A 27,110-nucleotide genomic window follows, 5' to 3' on the forward strand; every position below is an offset into this window, starting at 1 on the left:
CAACCCAACAAAGCGTCGAGATTGGGAAAGGCGCTACCTGTTGCTGGTTGGAGAAAGGATGGCAGTCTAAAGAAATCCTGCTGAACTTTAGTCATCTGCAGTTTAGGTCTCCAGTTTTAGTCCCAGCTAAAATGTTATCGGTTGGCTGTTGTCAATGCCAAGAGATCAGCTCCTCCAAAGAGTGACTGATCTCACCTCTCCCAGCAAGAGGGAATGGCTTGTTTCATAGGAGTCTCCCCCCGGCTACAGACAGTAGATATGGCTGTTACCTTCCAGCAACTCCCAAAACTTGGTCATCATGATAACACATAGATGTCTTGAGCTCCAGCTGCAGGGACAGGGGGAACAAAAGAGCTCTGAGGGACTGGACAAAGTTTGGGAGCTGCAAGTGCTTTGGGCAATGAGAGCAGGCAAAGGAGAAGGCTGGAGGGAAGGATAACAGGGCACGAGGGTCAGCACCTGTGTGCACATATCTCAAGCATTTCACTGCTGCTTTATAATTCTCTCCCCCACACTAGGGGTAGGCTTCAATAATTCAAAATCCAGAAAATTAATGAAAATCTTTTGGCGAGCTTTTGATATTATTATTTTTGAACCTTGCTCATAGACCTAGTTGTACTTTCTGGCTGTTTTGCACTACTCTGGGGGCATGAAGTAGATACAACCATCCGTAAGCAGCTAGTGGAATGCGTGGCTGAGTACCCCTCATTGATGGAGCAGAAGCAGTCAGAAGGTCACAGTAAACAAGGTCTGAACTTCTAGTTACATGAAGGAAGGTGTGAAACTGCACACTATCTTGATTAACTAATTACAGGGTTCACCTCTAATCCATCCAAACATATTACAAACGCAGGTTAGCTATGCTGCCCAGGCAGTTAGTGCGACACAACCAGCGCTAAGCCTGCTGGATTTGGGGTGGGAATCTTTTGCCCGAACGCAGGAACCCCGTGTGACGAGGTGCAGATACCTATTTTTAAAAGAGATGAGTTGTTCTCATAACTCCATTGACTCTAGCTCTGCAATCACTACTAGCACAGGTGCCTAGGTATCGTGTTCGAATCCAGAGCGTCACATTAGCTATCAAAGGTTATCTGAGATGAAGTCTGCCTCTGCTGCGGGGGCGGGGGGCCTTTTTCAAATTGAGCCTCCTGCCTTCTGACAGCACTACATCCAACTTGCAGAATAACATCCTGAAGAGTCTAATTTTTTAGCTTTACTCAATTTGCTTCAGTAATGAGCATTTCTTGCAGGCTGTGTTAGATAGCTTGTGCTAACCCAGGAGAATAAAGGAGTAGAGATTATTTTCTGTATGCTACAAAAGAATTAAACTCTGTAATAATCATGGGAAATCTCCCTGAAGATGCAGCAAACTTTCCTTTTCTCTCTTCTAAACTCCCCAAATTCTGTCCTGAAAAATCAAAATTATATCCCTTCATTTTACATTTTTGAGGAGTCCAGTTAGTTAAAGAGTGCATTTTCCATCCAGAAGTTGCCTTCTCTTTTGAGCAAATCAAGAAATAGTTAATTATGTATAAATGTTTTTTTTTGTTGGGTTTTTTTTTCATCCAGAAGGGAAGAGGGGGAAAACAGACTTTTATCCCGATTTGTAAGCCTGTGAAAACCCCTTGCATACAATCTGTCAAAGTCACACCTGGATCTGGAGCTGCCTGCATTAATTATCAACTTTTCTATGTGTTAGTGCTAACATATGGCATTTAATTACTCCCTCCAAATCGGGAAAGTTGTGCCACTTAGAATTTCAAAATTATTTTTTCAAGTTTTAGCTAATAAAGTAAATAAAAATAAATTATAAGATCACTCAGCTATCCCCGCCCCCCCCTTTTTTTTTAAATAGAGAATGTTGTCATTTTCCCTGAAGTGGTGATGCTTTGATCCATTTAAGAGCAAACTGTCCACAGGATATACGCCTGAAAGTATTGACTGTTTTCAAATCCTGATCCAAGACACATTAAAGTATTTGCTAAATTGTAGCATGTTAATGACCACAGACAACTTAGAGTCAAGCATGTATTTATGTGCTTTTTGGCATTAGGATATAGGGACTCCCTTTGTTTGACAAAAGGGAAAAATATCCTTAAATGCACAAATACTGTGAGTGATTAACAGTAGAGAGGAATCTAGCAATAGTGGAGCCTTCAAACCGTCCTTTTCTGGCAGGTAATCCTTAACCAAAACTTTGTAAGATAGGTTAAAATAACCACCTAGCAATATAAAGGTGGTCAGACTAGACCTAATGGGTGACCAGACCAGGACACACTACAAAATTCATCATCTGAAAATCTTTTAGGGATGTTTCATTTCTGAACAATAAAAAACTTTTCAGAATCCTCCCGGGTAGAGAAATTAATTAGATCTAAAGGCAAGTCTTTCCCCATCAACACTTGCTGCTAAAAGCTTGGTGGAAGAAATTAAACTTTTCTTCATTTGCATGAGCAGCGAGATGACTCAGACACATGAGATATTGTACGCCGGGAAGGAATGGAGATGATTGCATAGATCTATCAGCCACCCAGTTCCTACCCAGAAGAAAACAGATCTTCAGGTTGCTAATGAAGTCCCAATCCTGCAGAAGCGCCCAGGCACTTAGTCAAACATGTGCAGTAGGTGCCTCTTCCATACCCATCTCCCAGTTTCCACGAGGTGACCTTGGCCTTTTGTGCTAAGGGACAGGTTTCTGAAGTGATGCATATATCTAAAGACAGGAATAGTGATGGAGAACGAGGACCACTTCATCCTGATACTCCTGGGCTTGGACGCTCCTTCAAACCTTTTTGGAAGGGACTCAAGACAGGGAGGGGACATCTTATCACACAGCAAATACTGTTCTCTGAAAATGTCTGTAAGATGACTGAGAGGACCTCTCCTTCCTCCCTGTGGAACATGAACAGGTCTCTCAAGTCTTCACAAACACGGGCAAGCTCAGAATTGTCATGAGTGTTCAACCTCTCCTACATACCTTTCCACAAGCTATCTGGAAATTCTGACCAAGAGAATTTCTTTAACCTCTTTGAAACTTGAGAAACACCACTTCACCTATAAAATGTAGTGGGATCCTCCCACTATTCAGAAATCAAAGGGTTTCAAGCATTCCTCAAAAGCTCAAACATCACAGATGATGAAAACCAAGATGTGTTAGCATGCCTTCTTTTTTTTCCCCTTTGAACTTACCAATCTGGTTGAAGAGGTACAGTTTACAATTTGCTGTTGGCACAGATTATATACCTCCTCAGATGGATAGCCTGAAGCATATGGGAAACACGTGCCAAACAGGCCTCCGCATCCCCCATGCTGCTGTTCTTTCTCTTTTTGGCTCTGCAAGCTGCTTGCAAACTCTCACCTCCTCCATGGATCCCACGTCTACGCCCCATCTCTCCAAGGAGTTGTACCATTGTTACCATTATCATGATATTAGTTTGTCTTCTGTCTCCCCAGTCATTAAAAAAGAAGAGTTCACCAACCCCAGAACACGCCTATCAGAAGTACCTACACCCTCCAGGAGTCTAAATTTAAAAAAGTGTTTAATTTGACAATTGCAACCTCTGATCTGTCAATGTGTTTTCCTCAAACTACATAGAAAGGCAAGGAAAAAAAGCAAAAAAAGCCAGTCCCTTGTGATTTTCATGCGAGGGATAGGTGCAAGAAAATAAGAGAGTATTCCCACAGTGCAGACAGGACTGTTGTGCAGATAACCCTGGTCTAACAGCAGCAGCAAGGAGCTAACCTACTCTGCTTTCCAAGCAGGTGTTATTTGCAGAGCAATACAGAATTTGCACAATTTCCCATAGCGCTTTGCCAATATGTTCAACCTCCTTTAGGACAAAAAACTTTAGGCAATGAACAACTAACTCATTGGGAGTCAATTTGGGCTCATTGCCTCTTACTTTTCTAATTTGCCAAGGAACTTGAGGTGAAATTTGTCTTTGAAAGAAGCACCCACAGAGGCTATACTTAGTTCAGAGGGTCCAGGCGTACCTAAGGGAAAATGGTGCCCACTGCAAGCACAATAAATACTAGGGAGCGGAGTCTGGATTCCAACTGCAAAGTTCTCTTTTACAGCAGTGAGGCCTGAAAAGTTCTGTCCTTCTGCCCATGCAGGTGCCTCAGCCTCTCTTCTGAGCATTCAAAGACAGTGAGAAATCACTGCTAAAACTCAACCCAAGAGAGAGAACGCCATTCCCTTACAAATGGGTCATGGCTCAAATTTCCTGTGCTTGTGGCCAGTTTTGTTTTGAAAGTTGTCATAATAGGAAACTTAGCATAATGTGAAGTTTTAATTTCCTTCCAAACTTTATAATCCTTGGAGAAGCCTGAAAATGGGATGCACTACAATTAGCAAAAAAGAAGCCTTAAAAAAGCCTTGCGGAGAGATTTAGAGCCCAATCATAATTTACATTTGCAGGTATGTAGATCTCTAAGTGCACGGCTTCTGCCCTGATTACTAATTAATGAGGTGCAAAGATGCCTGTTGGAGGAACCAGCTCTGATTATGTGGGCCTTATGGGAAAATGAAGCTCTTGCAATCTAAGAAGGCAGATGATATCTTTAACATATATTTTAGAAAATTACAGGAACAAATCAAGGGGCAAAATATACACATGTATATATTTTTAAAGAATCACACACAGCCAGGTTGCGTTACCATCCGATTATCTTATTTCCTTGAATATACAAACCTGGCATGTTTAATAGATTTAGCATGCTGTCTATTTTGCATGTCATATACATCCACTTAGGCAGTACCCTAGTATTCTGAATAGATATTACTGTCTTTATAGCATTCATTTTACAGTCGTTGAGAGGAATAAGTATACAGAAAGCTGCAAGGTGGGTTTCCCAGTTCAGAACCAAGCATATGATTAAAACCTAAATTTGGCTCAGATTCAGAATAGCATCATTCTATAAAAAGGAAAAAAGGAAGTTTAGGCAAATGTTTAAGGCCCATCAGCTGCTTACATGGTTTGTTAACACAGGACTGTTTTTTGTTTCTTTCCTTTTTTATTTTCACCATTATAATTTCATTTCCATCTTATTAATTCAGGTGCTTCCCCATCACCTTGCTGCTAGGAGAACACAAGGGAAAGATGTATGTAGTGAGGTAGGCCGTGACATACAGTGGGTACAAGGAAGACCATTTTTCAGAACATTTCCTTCCTTCTTTAAAGCAGAGGATAAATGGGAGTTCAGAGCAGGTCAACATCTTCCCCAACATTTCAGGAGTAGGGAAACTACCTCATCGTTTTCACCACACCAGGAGTAAAGCAAAAACTCTCGCAAGGTTGTGTTTGCTTTAGTTTAAAGAGAGTCACCATTAAGTAAAAATAAATTAAACACATACCATTTGACTTTTCACTATCTGCGGGTTTCATCTGAATAGGATGATGCATCTAAAAACAAAAATGAAAAAGAGTAAGGCAGGTTGGATAGTCATAAAAAATCAAGAATCACATTTTTAATGAAGGGCTAAAAAGATACACGATTAATATTAAACTTGATGAAATGATATAAATTCAAAATAACACTGTATTATAGGCTTTTAAGAAAAAATAAAATGGTAAAGGAGCATTTTATAACCAGGAAGATTAAAAAAAGTAGATCATTGGGCCCACAGGACTCATAAAACTTTAATTTGCTGCATCTAGTTTCAGAAGACCTCTAAAGTTACAGCCCTCATTAGTTTATGGCATGCTTGGTTTCTGTTTTACCAACTTTTTTTTCCTTGAGCACAACCACTGCCAAAACTGAGATGGAATTTTCAAGTAATTTAAGAGCTAGCAAGCAGTTCAAACATACTCAGAGGAGTTGAGTTTGACAAATGAACTTTGCTTGTAATTAAAAAACCGTGGTGATTCTTTCAGGACTGAAGAGGAAGGGACTCATGCTTCCTATAATAGCTTCCTATAACTGTTTAGTAACTCATCTTTTTTTCTTTTTTTTTTTTTTAAGAATACAATATACATTCATTCATAAAGCTTCCATCACAACATGACAGAATTCTGGCTTCCATAAAAACTCCAAATACTTTTTCCTTTTCAGCCTCTTCCTCCATTCACGTGTCTCTTACTGCAAAAGAAACCAATCCCTGTGTGCAGCACGCTATGCTGACCATCATGTGGCATCCTACCTTGGCACACTCGGTACGGTGTGTCCTCAGCTTTCATTACTCAGTGATGCTCCCCCCACACTGAACTGTTGATAACTCCAACAAAATTTTTATGAAGGGTGTTTTCTGTTGCTTCAGGAATAGCAACACCACAGCAGCTGAGCTCCCTCTGATCAGAGTGTCTGGCTTTTCCACTGGACACTGGTTATAGCCAGCCACGTGTCCACTGTGATGGACTCAGGGAAATTTTTCTACAGCTTCTCAAAAGCCTTCAGAACTGACCTCACATTGAGTTTCATTGTGGGAGATGTTTAAGCTTGCAAAAACCCCCACTTTTATTTTCTTTCATAGGGCTCTGCAGGATTGCTGGGATTTGACTGCACAAACCTTCCGGCAGCAGCAGGGCCACTGCCTTTTCTCTCCTCAGCAATTCCTCACCATTTCACGTGAGCAGGTAAAAAAATCTATGCTCTTTCTGCTTTTGTATCATTTTTCAGTGCAGCAGAGCCGAGTATTGCCTCAAAATGTCAAAGGCAATTTCATTTCTTTTTTATAAAAGACTATTATGGCAAAGTTTGGGAAACAAAAACAGCTGAGCAGGAGAGAAGATCCATGCACTCATTTCAAATGTGCTTTCAAAGCAGCACAGAAAACCAAATCTGCATTGTTTTTGGTGAAGTCACTTAACTTCCAGGGACACAGTTGCTACATTCTTTAGAAAATATAAAATATTGCTGTGAAAGTTTCCGTAAGATTTACTCAAAGTCAAGATCGCTCCCTGGCCCTGCAAATCAATGCATTCCTTGCACTGATTGCAAAACTCCCCACTGTGCCCTACGGAAAAGGCGAAGCCACAAGGTGCAGGATGCATAAATTTGCTTCAGTTTCAACAATTCTGTTCTTTTTGAATCATTTGTTTCCCAAATGGACTTTAATAGCCCAGCACTTGTCTGCCACCACTCTTATTCGATCTAATTTATAGAAAAAAGGGAACTTTTATTGTACTCTATCTTCTTTAGCTAGTGCTTATCTAGTTTATCCTGGCATCAACAAAACATTGGGCACCGCAGGAGACTTTAAATTTGTGGGAATGTGATGCAGCATGTCCATTCAGTAAGCAAAAAGTGAAAGAAGAAAAAAGGTGTAACTTGCTCCATGAGCCCGTTGCAGGTATTGAAGTCTCTGAGGAGCAATGGAGTGGTGAGAAAATAGAGGAAAGAAAATCGAGTATTGTAAATTTGGGAATATGCAGGCTATAGAAGAAAAACCCAACTCAAATCCAGACCTTTCATAGACAGAGTATCTATTGCTCTTTCTAGCTGCATTTATGTGCCCCTAAGTGGAGATATTTTGAATAAAGGCTATTCTAACAATGTTACAAGCTTTTCACTTTTCAAACTGCCTGAACCAGAGAAGCCAACTTTAGACCAAATTCATGTGAAGAAGTTATTTTTGCAGCCCCGTGGTCACAACACAAAGATCAGTGTTAACTGACAAACACAGTTACCACATCAGAAATCATCCTCTTCTGTTATACATAATTACCCCAAGTTCATTGTCAGTAATCTCTTACATTCACAAAGCAAGAAGCAAGATTTAATAAGACGCTTCAATTGAGTTTTGACTTGATTTCAAAGTTTACTGCTAAAACCCCACGGTCCAAATTCTCTTTGCACCAGCAAGCGAAGTCAGGAGTGATGCCGTTGCGCTTAACAAAATTATATTGGTGCAAAACTAATAAAAGATTCAGATCAGGCCTGGAGAGTTTAACCTGCAGACTACCCACAGTAAAATGGATGTGATACACAAATATGGTTTCAGTGAAGAGGAAGGTGGAAAAATACGTTACTGACGGTTTCCTAACATGAGAGGGCTCGTGTTGAAGCTTGTTTAACCCTGACCATCACCAACTGATACGTTAACAACCTTTAACACTAGATTCAATAAAACATGCCATTTATAACCTGAAATGGGTTTTACAGAGTCACTGGTTCGCATCTCATTATTAAACTCATTGCTGACCTCTAGAGACAACTGCCGTGACAATACATATTATAAGCTCTCTACCCATAAAATATTTAAAAGTAGGTGTAAAAAAGAAAAGAAAGAAAAGAATGAGTCTCAAAGAAGTGTGCAGTGAATAAGAAAATTAAAGGGGCAGAGACAAAGGCTAAATAGGTACTATCCTTCCACTCTACAATGAGCAAAAAAGAAAATAATCTATGCGTTTTATATCTTGCTTGTATAACTGCAGGCTGTAAAATAATAAAATAGCTGTGCTTTCTGAGGCCCTCCAAAAGATTATAGATGATATAAACCTGTTTCAAATTAGATGCCACCCACTAGAATCATGTCATCTACTGAAATGAAGGATTTCATGTCTTATCAGAAAGCTGTTATTGTAGCTATACATCACAAAGCCATACACTTATGGATCTCAAGGTAAGTGATTTCTCAGTATGTCAGGCTGTCACACAGAAAAACAGGAAACATTTTCTTCTGTGCTTGAAGAAAGCTTTGCTTATGAAAATACAGTATTTATGAATGCACGGTTGCAATTAATAAATAGGCAAGAGTAAGAAAAATAACTGCAGCAAATAATTTATAGACATTAACATCATCCGATGCTCAGACCATAGACTAAAAGAGAGCAACACAGCTCTCAGGCAAGGGTTCTTTCTGAGGGTGAGCAGCTTCCCCCGGCAACAGGGATATCAAAACCAGACTGGAGTACGGGCTGCAAGAAACAACCTCTACTTGGCAATATTTATGGAGCTCTACCGAATACAGCTGTGCAGCCAGTAACGGCACGACCTACCTTTCCTATACATGCTCTCCATGCATAGGTCTCAAAACACGCCATGGCACCGTTTTACAACCGAGGGCGGGCAAATGCCTGTTGCCCAAGGTTGCGTGGTGCCTTGCTGGCAGCGAAGCGGGCTCCGTCCGCTGCCACCGAGGCCACGCAAAGCCCGAGGCCACGCTCGTCACCCCTTCTGCTTGGGCGCATCCCAAGCAGGGGTGCTGATGCGGTCCACGGGAACCAAAAAGGGAAAGAAACAGTTGTCGAACGTGCAATCCTGCAAATCCCCCTGAAATCAATGAGAATCTGGCCGCTAGCTATGTCAAGGGCAGCAGCGGGACCGAGCCGTGGCCTAGAATTACAATTGACTAGATACATCTTTTTTCCCCCTCTTTTTCCTGAGTACATCCCACTGTATGTAAATATAACTTCATTAGAGGAAAAAACACAGCAGAGCAACCCAAAAACCTCTCAAAGGCACGCATCTTCTCCAGCTTTAGAGCCTCAAAGTCATCTTTTCGACAATAATAATGCTACCTGTTTACATTCTTGTCAAAGCCATGTGACATCTGCATGGGAGAAAACAAGCCGGCTAAGAGTCTATTTCTGGCAAAAATATTGCAAGGAAATTAGATTAACCTGGGTGGAATTCTATCTGGGAATTTGGAGTCTGTCGTGGTGATTAAGTCATCATTTCTGTCAGATTACTCTAATCGGCTGTCAAATACGATTCCACAACCCCATCTGTAACTTGGCATCCTCGTTATTCAGTCGATGTTACCTTCTGTATACAAAACAAACACCAAACAAGGAGGTGTGTGCAGCCTAGCATTTAGCAGAGTCATTAGCCGTGATTACTATTGTGTGCTTGCACATTGCACAAGGCGGCTCGTTTTATTTAGGCAGGGGATGCTTCAAATCAGGTGTAATCTTAAACCGGGAGCTCTAGGGGTGAATGGGGAAGAACTGTCTCCAGGCACAGCCGAGCATGGGATTGGCACGCTCCGAGTCACCACCGCGTCACCAGCAATTGCTTAAATCTCATTTCAGAGTTGTCAGCATATTTGGTGGAAAGGCTTTTGGGCACTTGCTTTCCATCCATTTTCTGAAGACAAATGGGCACTCAGATGTTCTAGGTAGGCTAAAGACTTCCTGCAAGCAGTAATTTCTGCGAGTGAAGCAAGGTTTGTAGGCTGAGGCAGTCAACACTCTAAATGATCTGTATCGGTTGGTTTAATAAGAGCTATTTTGTTATGTATGTGAGTATGTTTGTCTTACAGAGGACTTTGGTGATTAAAAAGCAGGAAATGCCTTTCAGTGAAGATGAAGGAGCTGATGGGCTCAATTTGCTGCAGCTGTGTTGAGTCTGTGAAATTTGGGTGCCCTCAGCACCTCCGCAACTCTGGCCATGTAATTAGACTATGAAAAATCATTATTTTACGGTCCATTGAAAAAACACCTTCATACACGATTACTACATCTATTAGCAGCTTTTATTCTCTGTTCCTGCCGCTGCAGGCTGCACGTGCCTCGCTCCCGTCAGTCTTCGTGCCTTGAGGAAAGAAAACCACTCATCAAGGAAGGACCCCGAGCGCACGTAAACCTGCCTATGCCTTCACTCAGCTCAGTATGTCAGACAACGACCATCTCCTAAAAGTCCTCTAAAGTTAAGGACAGTGTGACTTTACACCATGGGAGTTTAAGGGATGTGTGTGGAGGATGTTATCCATGATTCCTCACTCCTTACCATTCCTCTCATTATCTTTCTACAACCGTTTAAAGCCACCAGCAGATTTCTAGAGCTCCTAGCCCTCTTTAGACCTGTCACTTTGCTCTCTTCCCTGTCGTCTCCCATGGCTATAAGCTTTTAGCCATGGCCCAGCTCAGTTTGTCCCCTACCTGTCACCCTTGCAGAGTGCATCGCGGGGAATCACAACACAAAATTGAGCTAAACCTTCCCCCAAGCAAAGGGTAAATTTGAAGAACTTGGGTTACTCGGGTAACATCCAAACCAAACAAACTGCAATAGGGTTAAATGATGACAGCTTGCATGTATCTTGTCATTTCTAGCACTTTGGGACTTGCTTCTTGCTAGCATCAATCATTGTTGAAGCCAAAGGGGACTTCTTTCACATTTTGTACATCTCAGAATTGTAAAATGGCAAGAGAGAATGCGGGAGAGAGAATCAGAGATGTCAGACCTTAATAAAACCCTAATATTCTTCTTGGGGAAAGGATTATAACTCCATAGACTTTTTGGAACCAATAGGAAAACCAAAGAGGAAGAAAATACTAAGGAGCAGCAGGGACAGGCTAAGGGCACAGGAGAAGAAAAGCACCTAAGGAGGAACCAGCATGAAAAACAGCGGGAAAGATTAACTTTCTTTGCCTGACTCTGGTCCGGGAATGAATTTAAAGTTTTCTCCAAGCTCCTCATCCAATTAGTGACTGCAGCTTAATTAGACAAGTAGTCCAAGGAAAAGAAGAACCCAAATCTCTACCTGCCAGGTTTCTGAACACCTTCACTGAGTCTGGAAGTCAGGAAGAAATGTATTGACCAACCAAAAGACTGGGGGAAGAAGGCAAAATGGTCCATAAGCACCAGAGAATGAAATGATTTTTGGTGTCTTTAGAGATCATTGTTTTTCTGGATTATTATGTGCAGACACCTCTACACACACTCCCCAGCCCCTTATTTCAGCTTTTAGCTCCCAAGTTTTTTCCTCCTTTTGGAGGAGCTCTTGAACATATTTCTCACATCACTTCAATGCCAACTGCTTTTGCTTTTTTAAACCCTTGTGACTCACAATTAATACAAGTTTCCCAGAAGTTAGAGGTGTATTTTCCTATGGAAGAGAACCGTTTAGAACAACTTCTCTAGGGTTAACTAACTTGCATTACACAGTCAATATCTGGCTACAGCTTCAGGGAACTTCTCCAGGAACTGGGGACAGTCTCTGAGGCCAAATAAATACTAGTGATTAAAAGAGGCAAGGGACCGCTCTCTGGCTCTTAAGAGAAGTGGCGTGGCACAGCTTGCATTTACACAGCTATACTTCTCCTTCCTCTCAAAACAGAATACCCTTGTCCACACTGCCTAAAGGGAACAGTGTCTAGACCATGTTATTCCCCCAAATATGCCCACACACCGGGCAGGAAAGTGCTAACTGGCATGGAGACCAATGCCACGGGTCCTGCTTGCTTTACTGGCACAGGCAGAGCTTTGGATTCCCAGTGTTGGTTTAAGTCCCTTACCTTAGTTTATTCATGGGTAAAAGGAGGACAAATGTGCATCCATCACATAGACTTTCACAAATAAATGCAAAGCAGTAGCTGTAACTGCCTGAGCGATGGCATAGCCAGGAGATTGTTTGCTGTCATCCTTTCATAAATCCCAATTTAAGGGATTTAAAATGTGTTAGGTATTCATATAATTTTAGTAGTAGAAGAATGTGGTCTGTTACTTGGCCTCCTAGATTACCGTCAGACATATATATGCATCTTCTGGAGAGAGAGCAAGAGGGAGAGAGGGAGGGAGGGGAGGAGGAAGGGAAAGAAGCAGGAGAAAATGAATATTGCTGGTGAGTGCCAAATATAGTTCATGCGGTAATGCATAACATCATTATTTTCTATTTAGAGCACAGAAACAAGCATATAGCTTGCTTAAAACAAGTTGCTTCTTTTACCGGAGAACACTAAAACTGCTGAAATTCAATGACTTTTGGAAGCTTTCCAACTCAGTCATTTGCAATCCACTACACTCCATGTTTTAAATTCAAGTTAAATTGAACATTAGCTCAAGAGACTAAAAACAATGCTGTGCTTTAAAATAATAATAATAATAATAATAATAATAATAATAATAATAATAATATTCTAGCGATCCCTTCCACAGTCACCACCGCATCCTGCTGTTCCTCCTGTACATTTACTAATTAGGCCATAACACTCGGTCTCCTTTAAAAGTTGTACCCTCATAGAAATGAAAAAGTTGGTGGTCTTAGAAGTGACAACTTCACTTCCTAATGTACAAATAACTACTGTTGCTCTGTTAGCAGTTCTACTCCATTTATTTAATTCCTTCATTTCTCACCACCCACACAAATGGCAACAACTCTGGGACACATACAAGCCAAACGGAGTGGAGATAAGGAAGGGGAGGTATGACCAAAATTTTTCACTTCAAAAATCACATGGAAACCAAAGTGATTAACTATCTTTTCTTCAAACAAATGAGCCTTTACAGAACCTATTCAATCCTAAAAATAGACATTAAGTGGGATTCTATATCTTGTTGGGAATAATGCCTTGGGGATATTTTGTATCATCCATGCTTAAAAAGCAAACCCATTAGACATCTGAGCAAAACATCAGATATTATTTTAACAGCAAGAGTTATCCATCTCATCTGCAGCGGCAGTAACTTTTGTTGACATTTTGCCAATTGACGTTTGCATGCCAATGTGGTTTTTTTTTCTTCCCTTTCCATTAAAATGATAAGGTACAGGAAGATAACAAAAGTCTCCCCGTGACATTAATTGACTGAGTTTTAACACCCATTCAAGGTAACTGTGAGGAGCGAAAATTACTGCCCATGCTTCTGAGAGAAAAACGAAGCGTGGTGAAGCGGCGATTTGCCCAGCGTCATGCCAGAGATGCACTTGCGTGGCCCAGAGTGACTATCCGAAGGGAGGTAGCCAAGCTGTCCGCACCACAACAGAGCCTGAGCTCCTCACGCTCTAATTGATTTCTCCTCCTAAAACCACTGCGAGGTGCTTACCGCTGCTATCTCTTTTTAGCAGAAAAGAAGAAGATGGGAGAAAAAAGGCAGAGACGCTACACATGATTCATCTGGAGTGATTCCACAACCGAAGCCAAGTCTCTCAAGCCAAAATCTCATAGTTTTATCACCAGGTAGAGGAAAGGCATTAATGAGTGGGTGTACTCCACGCAGCAGATTTTTTTTTTACAGTATTACTCCCTAGATACCCTACTCAAGAGGTAACATAAGAACCTGAAGCAGTGATGGAGGATAGCTGGAGGAATCAAATGCCAGCCAAGCTGTTGTGGGTTTGGGATCTCAGCTAATAACTAACGTAGCCTTGCGCCGCATCGGGTGGATTTGCCCAGCATGACCTAAGATGCCAGGACTCAGTTCCCAGCATGACACAAGCCTTGCAGGCAATGTCCCACTGGACATGACTCAAGTGTTCTGAAGCCGTACTTTCTTCCATCTCCCTAGTTGGGTGTTGGTTTCCAGAAGTCAACAGGAGGTTGAGACTTAAAAAGGAATACTTTTCCTTCAAATCTAAGAGCACCACCCCACCGTATTAATATCTGGAAAACAGAGCCAGAGCAAAGCCAAAACACACTACCTATTATCTATCTCATCTTCTATGAAAAGTCTTCCTACCTCCCATGGGAATGAAGCAGAGGTCCCTTAACCATCCCAGAAGGGGAAGGCAGCAAAGCAGAGGCTTGTGCTTACTTGAGTGGTCTGCAGAGACATAATTCACCTTTCTTCTCCTAGCAAAAGTCAAATCCCCTGCTTAGGAAGCACCGACTCCTGAGGGCATGTTCAGGGAAGTTTGCCCTTCTCATTTAGGACTTCAGAATCTGTGAGGACTCAAAATGATGTTCCCACCTTAAAAAAACCTCTCCTGCTGCCAAATGGACACATTCAAGTAGCTCAGGCTGTGGGCACCATTTTAGGGTGCTAATGTTTGAGCCTGGTCTACATGAAACCCCTCCCTTTCTACATAAATCCCTCTGATTCCACATCAACATCTAGGATGCTTTTTAGATAATTGTGAAGAAAACAAAGCAATCCTCTACCTCCTTCTTCTCCTCCCCAAAAAACACAATCCCAAACAAAAATAAAATAAATTCTCTTTTAGGCTACTAATGACTGTGAAGAAATCTAGTTTAAATGAAAGGTTTTTAAAAACATGCAATGCCTTTTGTAATGCAAAACACAAACTTGGCTGCGACTGAGGGCATGGCTACCAGGATATTAAATGCTTGTTTTGCAGAAGTCTTACTTTAAGATTTACACTGTTCTGTGCTTGCATGTACTGTCTCCTCTGTGAACTATGCTCTGGGAAAACACCATGTGATTAAGCTCAGCAATATCCTTTACCTTTGCCAAGCTGAAATTCAGGAAATAACCCTTTAAAGGGAATGACCAGCGACAGCAACATTTCAGAAAGGCAAGAAAGCATAGTCAGGGGTCCTCTGCTTCTTTCACAACATCATCTCACCTAAACTTAACTTCTCCATTCTGGGCTTACATTCAATAAGAGAGAAACCAGCCTCAACCACTCCCTCAGTTTCACATCACAGATTTTCTGTTCATTTACTAAGCGGATCTTCTGCCTGACTCTTTGTGCAGCATGGAAGGTCACCTTGATCCAACAATGCACTTGGTCTCCTCTTCTGACAGAAACTAGAGTCTATTATTTGGTACAAACCTCCAATTCTAGGCTATGGGATTTTTTTTTTTTTTTTAATGTAAAGCTTTTTTAAAGTTCTTGTTGGAAAGCTTTCATATTTACATTAAAAGGTACCAGCAAGAACATCTCATAGCTAAAAAGCATGATTGAGGTAAGTCTAAAATAAGCCCCCAAAGCATCCAAATTATAACTTCTATTGAAATTCTACCTTTTAAGTTAGAGCAAAGGGTACAATTTATAGAAAGAGTTGGCACCGACGATGTGGGGCTGCTGCCGCTTTCACTTAGCAAAGGTGCAAAGCAGTTCTGAGTCCAGAATACATGTCTTGATTCGTGATTCCCACCTCTCCAGCAGTTAGTCAGGCAGTCAAATTCCACCCTGTTACCAAACAGACTAATCCAGATTTCTTCAAAGGTCAGATATGAGCCCCAAACTACTTGTCAACATGCATGCCTCTTTAAATATTGGAGGGAATAGCCAAAGCATTCAGGTAGAAAAGGGGTTTTGAATGAAGATGTCAAAACCCCTACTCTCCTGACTGAGATCAGCCTGGGTAAGTAGTACAGTTTTATTGTTTAACCAGCAGAGCCATAATATTTTATGCCAAATGAGGATATGGCTCATAAATTCTATTTAAGCTCTCCATGAGCTGAAGTTACAGGAATTTTCCACAACTATCCAGTATCAGCATCCAAATAAAAGCTCTCAGAGTTATGCCAATACTCTGCAGTGGGGAAATAATCTGGCTGTGGAGAGAGAATGAAAAAAGATAGCTCGATATTTGATCCATTTATGAAAACAGAATGTTACTGCTGTCTCCAGCCACAAGCATACACAAACACACACAGTCCACATAAAAATATGGACATCTAGTTGTGTACACATACAACTACAAACAACAGTAAGAATCACATTAAGCAACCATGTAATTTTTAACCACCCTTTGTATGAACTCATTCTCTTTAATTTTTTAGCATCTCTCTAGCTAATGTATTTTGCCAGTGCTTTCTTTGGGATAAGGAAAGTATTTTTCATTCATACTAAACATGCAGTATACATTTATAATGCTAATCTTAAGGAATTCTTATGTATTTAAATATTTCACTCAATAGGTGCTTGGGGAGTTAAACAAACAAAAAAATAAATGGGCAACATTAGCAGAAACATATATTTTTGAAGAATGAGTCAGTTCCAGCTGGCTGTGGTATGTGGACCAAGCTGTGATTAAGCTTTCGTTAGTAAAAGGGACAGTATCAGGAACAGTAAGGCCAAAATCAACCTGCCTCCACCCATTTGCAAAGCCCTGAACTAGCATCTGACCCCAAATATGAACATTAATGCATTTTTCGAGCGACTGGGCCCCTTGATTCCCTTGAAAAAAGCACCGACATGCTTCATTTAGTGACTATAAATGCCAGTGTGTGAAAACCCGTCTTTTCTTACTTATTCTTTCTATCGCTATTCTACTCAATTAGAAGTTTTCTCTGTGTTGTGCCCCATGAGCAGCATCTTTATGCGCAGCTTGCCTAAAGGTCAAAGAAATCTCTTTGCAGAGATAGCTTCAGGTGGAACAGCTGGAGGCCACGGAGAGCTATCAGGAAGGTCCTCTGATAAAACCAACTGAGCTCAAACCTCTTACATCATTCATCCTACCTGCTCCAAAGGTAGCATTTGGAGCTACTGGGAAGTCTTGAACTCCCGGTTTCTTGGCATATGCTGTTTTTTCTGAGCGGGGCTAATGCAGCCTGAGGGCTGTTGCAGCTTTGGTGAAGCTAGTGGAGGGCAAGGAAAGCACAGGGGAAGAGGGCATGGGTGCAGAAAAGAAATTTTCAGCAAGTCACACTCTCTATTTTTGGCTCGTGTGTCAACAGGGAGGAAGACAAGTGCCAGACATGAGAGCTGTTAGCTATCAGGCTACTTTTAAACTGGAATAAATCCATGTCATTCTTTGCAAAATGAATAGGGTCACAAGAGGCAAGGGCCTGCCTGAGCAACCTCAGAGCCCCCCAGACACAAGCATATAAGCACAGCACTTAAACTGACCGTAGCTCTTACTTACAAACATCTTTCTTTTCGGTTAATCATATATTTTTGTACAAATAGAAGGATTCTATATTCACACAAGCATAGCAATTTCTTTCACTTCTTAGCAACCAAAGAAATGTGAGATGAAAAAAAATCCAGTAGCTCATCTCGAAGGACTTAATGCCAATACAAGATTACTGCCTATCACATATTTTCTAATTCTTTCCTACCCCAAATGCCCCTAAGGATTGGGATTTAACTTTGTTTCTTTTAGAAGATTATTCTAATTGGACAGATACTGTTTTTTCCTGATACTTGATCCAAGTTTTGTTTTACCTCTTACGACGGTAAATCCTCAATTCTGTGTACAATCAAAAATAATTCCCATTTATCACTGGCATTTGGGCAGTACCTGGCCCTGGAGAAAATAAATGCACCATCTGCACCCATGCTGCTGTGGATGCTTGGTGAGGTACTCCTGCAGCAGCATTCATCCTCTCTGTATTCCTCACGATATTTGAAACGAACATACTGTATAACAACACAGCACATTTGCCTTTAAGGTGTTGTCATGAATTGGCCACAAAATAATATTAGTCGCTGTCCGGCAGATACTTGCTCAAGTGATGCTCTAGAACACAAACTCCCTTCAGTCATTTGAGCCATTCGCATTTGAATGGAAATATAAAGGTATCACATACCTTGCATCTCTGCATGAGGCCGTAATCCCATTGAGAGATCCTGGCAGCAGTAAGGAACACTAGAGTGTTTTGTTTATTTTCATGGTGGAATTACAAGCTTCACTTATGGAGCTACCTGACTTTCAGTTCTTAGTTTAAAACTAATCTTATCCTCTGATTAGCGTCTTATTTTCCACAATCTCATTTTCTTCAACCCAGAATCCTATGTTGTCTATCTTGAAATCAGTGATAAGGCTCTATTCATACTTTCTTAAAGATCGTTACAGACTTCCAATTACTCCTTTCATACATGAGCTTCTCTTTTTCTGTTTGTTTTTTTTTTTTTCCCTGTGTTTCTCCTTCAGAAGAGAAAATTTCCACTCGCTGCAACTTGTAATGGTTGCAAGTGGGATTGGGTGAGTGTTCCTAGACTGAATGACAGAGGCAATGTATTCATGAGATTCCCTGATACATTGCAGATTCCATTTGCAAAGAAGCAACGTTGCTTATTCTAACCCCTGCTTGCGTATCCCCCCGCTCCTGCAACGGGAGATAGCCCATCTCTGAGTTACAATAGGGCGAGAGCTGGGATTGACTGCAGACTGCTTTAACGCCACTCTTAATGACAACTTGTGAAGATTAGGAAGTTGTTAGAATCAGATATCAGCAAAAGCTCCAGCTTGCTTTGTGAAGTCAGTCTGAATTAATTAATGGGTAGCTTTCCTTTGATATTGCTTTGATATTTGGCTGCAGCTGGATAAAAATCAACCACAAAGGAAGCTACATTTTGTTTACCACTGCTTAAGACTCTGTTTAGTTCAATGTTTTTTTTCTTCTGCAGTTTTTGCTTTTTTAACTTCCCTGGCACAAGGCAACAGAGATAGGCTTTCGCTAATAAATGGAGTTATGGTGGCATGTTTTTCAATGACTGCTGCTCTCCGCTTCTGGAGATACTCAGGCTGCATTCTGGGAGAAAAGCCATTACTGATTTCAGCAAAGCTGCAAGTGAAAAGATGGATCATTCCAAAAGTAAGACCAACACTAGCCTTGCCCGCTCTGGTACTGCTTTTCCCGTTAAAAGGTACATAACACTTTGATGATATTTGCTCTCTGTTTTAGAGGGTGCTGATCACTTCCCCACACACTGACAGCCTGAAATATAAGCTCTGCAACTAGGGGTCTTCCTTAACTTTTCAGGGTGGGAATTCACAGCCCATTTTAGTGTCTCTAAAGGTTTTGGATGTCCACCATGACAATCAGATGAACACGTCTGTACCCCAAAGAGGTGCTTGCACCCAAATGAATCCATGAGTATTTCTAGCAGCCCCAGTGACCCTGATGGCAAGAGGAGAAAGGATTGCTCTGCACACCGCAGGGGAAGAGCACACAAAGAAGGGGCTCTTCCAGCTGAGCTGATGAAGATGATAATTTCTTCCAGAGAATGAGCAAAAAATGAATTATCTCTCTGGGTCTGCAAAGAGTATTTTTAATTAGGCAGGATATAATTGCCCAAGGTGTGTTATTAGAGCAGGAGGTTCAATCAAGCCACCCAGTTTCACCCGGTGTTCCAGGACATATTATGGGGTTTCTAATAACCACAGAGAAGACAGAACTTACGTTTTCTCTCTCATCAGGTATGTTGTCGCATACAGCAGCACGGTGCATCTAAACAGCGTGGTTCATTACCCGATTGAGACGGGAGAAAGCTAGCTAGAGATGCGTCAGCTTCCCGCACCACCACGGGAGTACAAACACTAAATGAGAACGTTGCACCCCTTCGATAGCAATGCAGAGAGCCACAGACCACACAGCAGAGGTCTTTGAAAGAAGCAGCACAGCTCACGGGGTTGGACACAATGGCAGAAGGATGCTGAACAAACAGTCTCTCTGTTATAAACATGCCATGAAGCTCAGGCTCTTTAGTCATAACATAACTCAGATCCATGGGTGCCAAACATTGCTATCGAGGCAGGTAAATGGCATCCAAGGGCATCTCTAATGATGTTACTTCCTGATGCCTGCAACACTGTTTATGATTTGCCTTTCTAATTTCACTATTGTAGGAGTAGTCAGACAGCTAGGAAGGCTCCCTGAACTAGTTTTTCATTAAGAAGACAATTTTAATAGCTTCTGTCATGGTGCTAATGAGGCTGACTGAAGCACCTGTACTTTCTGTTCCGGATAACAGAAAACAGCTAACACCAGCAGGAGGATAAATAGCTGTTGAAGAGAGTGCCTGGGCTATTATCCTTAGCTAAGCATCCCACCTAAATCTCGGTGAGCTTTGCAATACCCTAGAGTACTCCAGTGATGGCCTCTCAATTTTGTTCAGAGTTTTCCATTCTGAAGTGCACAGCAAAAGGTTCTCCAGTCAGTGATTTTTGGGTACCCAGCTTGAAAGCGATATCCTGTGAAGAGATCCTCCAGCCTCGCTGAATAAGATGTTCTAAGTTGGACATTAAATTCTGGAGGCATTTTGCGAAGTGATGACCTCAACTGTCCGGAGTCATGGAAATCAGAGGTAAAGCCCAGTGTCACACGCCAAAACAGCTTGGCCTTTTGGGGATGGGCTTCACATCAGGGAATTTTTCTGAGGTTAAGCCAGTATTATGCATCACTTAGTTTCCATCCCAACATCATTATATGGCAAAGCTGCACAAAAAAAAAAAAAAAAAAATCCCGAACTACGCCAAAAGAGCTATCTAAAAAAGCCACTGTGCCTCTAACTGCATTTGCAGATGTGCTCTTGCTTCTCAGCAGGTCTGCTACACCAGGGAAAAGCAGCAGTGTGATATGGATGTCTAGGATCTGAAAGAGCTCACTGATGCCCGTACCCTGTGCAGCTCTGCACCCTCCTGACATACCGCAGGGGTGAGGCTGGGGCATCACCCCCCTGAGTAAGGCAGATCAAGGTTTAGCCTCCTTCTCCCAGTGCTTCAGGTCAATGGATCTTCCTGCACTTCTCTATTCTTGGGGAGTATCTTCCAAACATTTGAAGCTTTTCCAAATAATAAAAATACTTACTAGACCATGGACTCCTATCCGGATATCACAATTCCTGAGTCACTGCCCTCAGTACTAGGCAATCAAGTGCTTTTACTTGCTTTCTCTCAACGCCATGAGAGTTTAATATTTTCATACGCAGTGGAACAGCTTCAAGAGGAGAAACGGTGACCTCCAATCTCAACTAAGTCCAGTGGTGAAGGCTCTTTTAGGTCAATTCAAGTTAAATCCTTACAACAAACAAGCCAGAGAGGATATGAACTGCATTCTTCTGCATGCCAGAAAGCTATCCTAATGATCAAACTGCATGGGAAGGTGAATCTGCCCCCCATCCTACATTGAGAAAAAGGGACAATATAATTACGAATTAAATGTTTTTCTCAATTTAGAGAAGATATTTTCACTTAGTCAATATTACCCTCTCCCTACACATGCACAACACCCTTTGTTCTGCTGTTAAGCTGCAAGTTCAGCTATTTACAGGGATTTCATTGGGCTCCTAAGTCACTTTTTACCATTTTATGACTTCAGCGCTGGTGATCCATTCTGTGTTTCACAGCAATGGTAGATGCAAACCCAACCTTTGTACTAAGGTAACTGAATTTAGTGCAAATATTGATTTTTCACTTAAGTGGCAAAGTCAGTGCAACTTTTTTTGAGGGGCAGAGGTGGAAGTGGTGTATTTGCATAATAAAAAATCACTTCTGAGCTGGACAAAATGCATCATTAAGTAGTTCCATTTGCATAGTATTTTAAAGGAAGAAATGGGCCAGATTCACTTTCTCAACATCATTCAATGTCTTATAGTTCAGTTCCTAGGAATAGGCACTCCCTGGGAATTCTCCACTTTCCCATCTGGTTATTTTTATCATTTCAACATTTCTAGACTTTTCAGATCCTTCATTAAACAGCATTTGGCCATGCTATATGGGTACTGAATTAGTTCAATTTGTCATCATAAATCAATCACTCCTATCCCTTAACTAACTTAATTGCTCTTTGAATTCCCTTTCTGTTTGTCAAAATCTCTCAAAGTCACTGATATCTCATATTCAGGCTATTATTCAAGTCATATTGGATGATTACCTTTTTATTACAGGTAATTTTTACATTATGTTCATATAGTACTGACAACTCATAAGGCCTAAAGCAGAGAAGGGAACTGGATATTAAAACGCTACTCCAGAAAGGCGTGTGCCAGGATATTCATTAGAAATGAGCTCATGATGTAAAGTGAAAATCAGAAATACATTTGGTTTTTTGCTTCTTGTTGGACAAACAGTATTTTATCAGAAAGTGAACGTGGATTCATAGTAAGTTGTCATGGATGCCTGCATTTTGAAACAGATTATTCTGAAGGTTAAATAACCTGCTAAACCGATTCAGCACAGTGCTGAGATTTCTCTCCCACGATACAACCCTTTAAGCCCCGTGCCCCCGGAGGGGCCGTGGTGCTGCCTTGCTGATACACGCGATACCGACACCGTGGCACGCAGCAAGACCAAGTGTGTTTTACACCCAACGTGAACCCTGAGCTGGTCTGCGGGGGCGAGGGGAAGCCCCAAAGGGGACTGGCATCGTGGGGATGCTTGTCAGCCTGGTGTAGGGCAGAACGAACCCTACAGTGAATGGGCACCAAAAGAGAAGAATGATCTAAGTTCCTCTTTAAAAATCAGGTTTTCATATTCTACACCCCTAAATGGACCCCGAGGTTTCATTACAGCCAGCGCAGAATACTCAGGGAAAAGTTCCCTCTAAGACAGTTCTGTTTCCCTATCACGTAAACAGCATTTAATAAAACCAGTAGTGATTCTTATAATGTAAAAACTGAAAAATCCTTCCATCGACAACATCTGGCAAAAAAAGAAGCCATTAATATTTTACAAGACAGTTAGATCCTACAAACTCTACCTTGCTGTTAAAATTTTAAGAGCTTTCTCAAACCTGTGTATCTCCATTGTTAAACCCTTAATTAAATCCATTCATACAGCTAATGTCCTAATTTCATGCCAGAACTTCAATACAACAGGTTTGCTGCTACTTGGAATATGTATATCCCACTTGAAATAAGAACCATGTAAACCACTAGTCTGCTGAACGCACAGGAGTGCTGAGACCTAAATCAGTGCAGGTTGTTAGTTATTTCTGTGATAACCTTAGCTATGAGGATATATGCAAAAATATCCATATAGGCAACAAATAATCATTGCCATGTCAGATGAATCATAGAATCATTTAGGTTTGAAAAGACCTTTAAGATCATCAAGTCCAACTATTAACATAACACTGCCAAGTCCACCACTAAACCAATCTAAATCTAACTTCAAATACAGAATAAAGAGTCCAAAGAGTTTTAGGTGTAGTTTTTACAAATGGATTCCCATTGATTCCTGACTGCAAATAGCTTCTGCATAAGATTAAAGGGGTATTTATTCAGCAACTGGGTTCCAAGAATCCAACAAACATATAGTGCTCTTGTGTTACGTACCTGCACTTAGCTCTTGCCAGGAAATCCTACCAGATTCACTAGTTAGGAAACAGAGCACATTCTCTTTTTAAACTAATGCACTTTAAAACTAAAATAAACAAAAAATGTCAGTGCCACAAAGGCAGCTAAAGCAGTTCCTGCATGCAGCTCTTTGAGGTTTGCTCTCTATACCGAAGTGAATTTTCACTAAGCAGCAAATTAGAGCACGGGGGGGATTAAGATTATTACCTCTAACTGAAGGTACAGAATAAATTTACATGGGAGGAATTTATTGGATTATTTTGTTTAGGGAATAGAAGTTAAACACCTCTAACAAAGCCATGAGATTCTTAATGAAGATGAGACTCAGTTCTACATCTCATCCCAAAGCAGCGCATTTCTAAGATCATTATTACATTCAAATCGAACAGACCAATGTTCCAAGAAAAGCTGACTGTAAATTGAATGATACAAACCGCATCCCTATGAGCTAGGATATGAGCTACACACTTGCACGTTATATTTGAAAAGACACATCTGGAAATTAATGTTGTTCATTTATATCCTGGTTTCAGCTGGGATAGAGTTAATTTTCTTCCTAGTAGCTGGGAAGTGCTGTGTTTTGGATTTAGGATGAGAATAATGTTGATAACACACTGATGTTTTAGTTGTTACTGGGCAGTGCTTGCACAGTCAAGGACTTTTCAGCTTCTCATACTGCCCAGCCAGCAGGGAGGCTGGGGGTGCACAAGAAGTTGGGAGGGGACACAGCCAGGACAGCTGACCCAAACTGGCCAAAGGGGTATTCCATACCATGTGATGTCATGCCCAGTATGTAAACTGGGGGGAAAGCTGGCCGGGGGCTGCTGCTTGGGAACTGGCTGGGCGTTGGTCAGCGAGTGGTGAGCAATTGCATTGTGCATCACTTGTTTTGTATATTCTAATTATTTTATCAATATTTTTATTATTATTTTCCCTTCCTTTTCTGTCCTATTAAACTGTCTTTATCTCAACCCATGAATTTTACTTTTTTTTTCAGATTCTCTCCCCCATCCCACTGGGGGGTGGGGAGTGAGCGAGTGGTGTTTAGCTGCCTGCCGGGTTAAACCATGACAATTTACAAGACATAAAAGCTACTCGTGATGCCAGCACCAAGTAAACAGAAGAGAACTGTCCCTATTTCATTGCTAAGTATCATATATATCAATATGCCTGTATTTCTCAAACACTTTATATCTTCTCTGCCTAGTAGCAATCCTACCATAACAAGTGATATCTGAATACATTCTGGAGGAAAGATAAAAGCTCCATTATATGACAAGGAATATTATGACTAACAGAGAGATTATACTAATCATGAGTAAAAAGAAGATGTTTGATCCTACTTATGCTGAAAGTTTTTAAAAATTAAAAAAAATCTTTTAAATGAATTTTATCCTCAGGAAAATGATTAAAACCAGAAAAGCCTTGAGATGTCAGCTGGTGACATGTTTTTCTTCTTTATCTTTCTTTTTTGTTGTTGTTGCTGTGAAAAAAAAATCTGAAAGAATACAGCAAAGTGCATCATTAACTTCTTATTAATTTTATAATACAAAGGCAATTCAGTTAAAATAGTGGTGCTGCAACTTTAAATTACAGAACTAGCTTGGTATTTAATGAGAGATTTAGCACAGCGGGGTTTCTGTTAAATTAAGTTGTGCCTTCACATCACAGTGGGAAAACAGGTGTATATTGGTTTAGAATTATGGAAATGTTGACTAATTCCAAGGCTTGTAATCAAACAGCAAGGCACCCTGCAATATTTTCTTCCAAGATTCTGCATTAATCATTTATGTCTGGTCTTATTTTCTTCATGTCCACTAAAAGGGTGCAGCTCAAAGGAGCAGATACAGCGCTCGTGTTTTCATGTCTCTGTAAGGACGAGGGCCACACAAAAAGCAGATATAGAAACAGAGCACTGCAGGCTTTGCTCAAATACCCACCTAAATTAAACTGAACATGCAGTCTTGGAAGGGGGATAAATTTCACATAAAACCTCACTCTTTTGGCTGATCCCAAACCTGCTTACTGAGCCACGTGGAGCAGGTCTGCATTTAAGAAATGAAGAGCCTAAGCCCAGAAATAATCTGGCCTCTATCGTTTAATGAACATAGAGGTATTCCCCTCCATGCTTCTGCAGCAGCGCGGGATATACCTGCACGCAGGTGAAACGCAGGCAAGTTCCAACCGCCACAGCATCCCTGCAGACCTCCGCTCCTGCATCTGCCATCATTCCTTACCTTACACTAATAAATCACCTGCCTTTGCCTCAGCTTTTCTTCCTGGGCTATTTAAGGATGTCTCTCATCTGATGCATGGCAGTATTACAGTAAAAGTGGAAGGCCTGGATTCTTTTGTTTCCAGGAGACACCTTATTACTGAACCTCCTACATACCATATCTCATTTACTGGAAGCAAGCTGACACTTGATGCCCAAATGAACCTGATCCAAATTCATCCCTCGTTGTAACTCTGCCAGAAGATTGCTTCCATTTGCTCCGAGACTGTTTCACACATGGACCTACCCACTACTGGTTCCTGCCCGTTCGGTGAAAGCTGCTCAGCGGGCAAGAGCTAACAACATGGAAATTGCTAAAATTCATATAAGGAGAATCCTGCTAACATGAAGTGTTTTCAGCACGTGTGCCACAACTTTAAAGCATGCTTAAATGAAGTTATTTTCGGAATACACAGATGCAGCACAACAGTATCACCATATATGCTGAATGTCAGCATACAGCATGTGCAAAATATAGAATCTGTTATATAATATATGCTGAATCATTCTCAAAGAGAAGTAACGGATCTGTATTTGAGTCGCTTCTGTGTATTAGAGGAGTCCCTTTAAGAAGTAGGTATAACAACTCATCTCAAAGTAAAATCTTAACAGTATCTGGCAGTATCTGTCAATCCCTGGCAGTATCAGGAATACTTTTAAAGCCTGGGCCCCAGAGTCATGGGAATGTAATTTTCACATTTCCTTAAAAGAGATGTTTGCAACATCACAGTCAGGACAGAAAAATACACTTTGAAAAGGTAAGTTTTAAATGACAAAGAGCTAGAGATAGCATTAGAAAAAAATATATTTTTGAGCTTTACTTAAAAAAAAATAATCAAGAGGTACAGTAGTCTCTTTAACTGCTGCATGCTCGTTAGCTGTACAAAAGCGGAGGAGAAAATGATGCCCTGCTCAGGTAAGACGCGACGCAGAGCTCAGCCAGCTTTGCCACCTGTACATGGGGAGGTCAGGGAAGGAGTCTGCCCCTCCGAGTCACCCGCTGGGATAACCAGGATCTCTCAAAACACAGCAGCCAGCTCGCGGGGCTCAGGGAAGAACAGAGGAGCAAACAGAAGGACCCTCTCTGCTTCTCAGGGGAGAGATGTATAGATCTCGTGGTAGAGCTTCAGGGTAGGGTCCCACACCCTACCTGGACCCAGGGGTGCTGGCTGGGCAGGGTGCTGCTCCAGCAGCTCGGGACCACCTCTGCTAGAGTGTTCATCCTACCTAGCCAGTCAGCAC

General features: G+C 41.3%; 1 protein-coding gene across 1 annotated transcript in view; it reads right to left on the reverse strand.

Moving 5' to 3' along the window:
- The window catches only part of CELF2 (CUGBP, Elav-like family member 2), a 245,846-nt gene that overhangs the window by 72,965 nt on the left and 145,771 nt on the right, over positions 1-27,110 (reverse strand). Inside the window, exon 4 of the mRNA XM_010580996.1 lies at positions 5,357-5,405. Coding sequence (XP_010579298.1) covers positions 5,357-5,405 — 49 coding nt within the window. The remainder of the gene's footprint in view (positions 1-5,356; positions 5,406-27,110) is intronic.

This window comes from Haliaeetus leucocephalus, unplaced genomic scaffold (genome assembly GCF_000737465.1).
Source record: "Haliaeetus leucocephalus isolate CR32 unplaced genomic scaffold, Haliaeetus_leucocephalus-4.0 Scaffold751, whole genome shotgun sequence".
NCBI classification, from domain to species: domain Eukaryota; kingdom Metazoa; phylum Chordata; class Aves; order Accipitriformes; family Accipitridae; genus Haliaeetus; species Haliaeetus leucocephalus.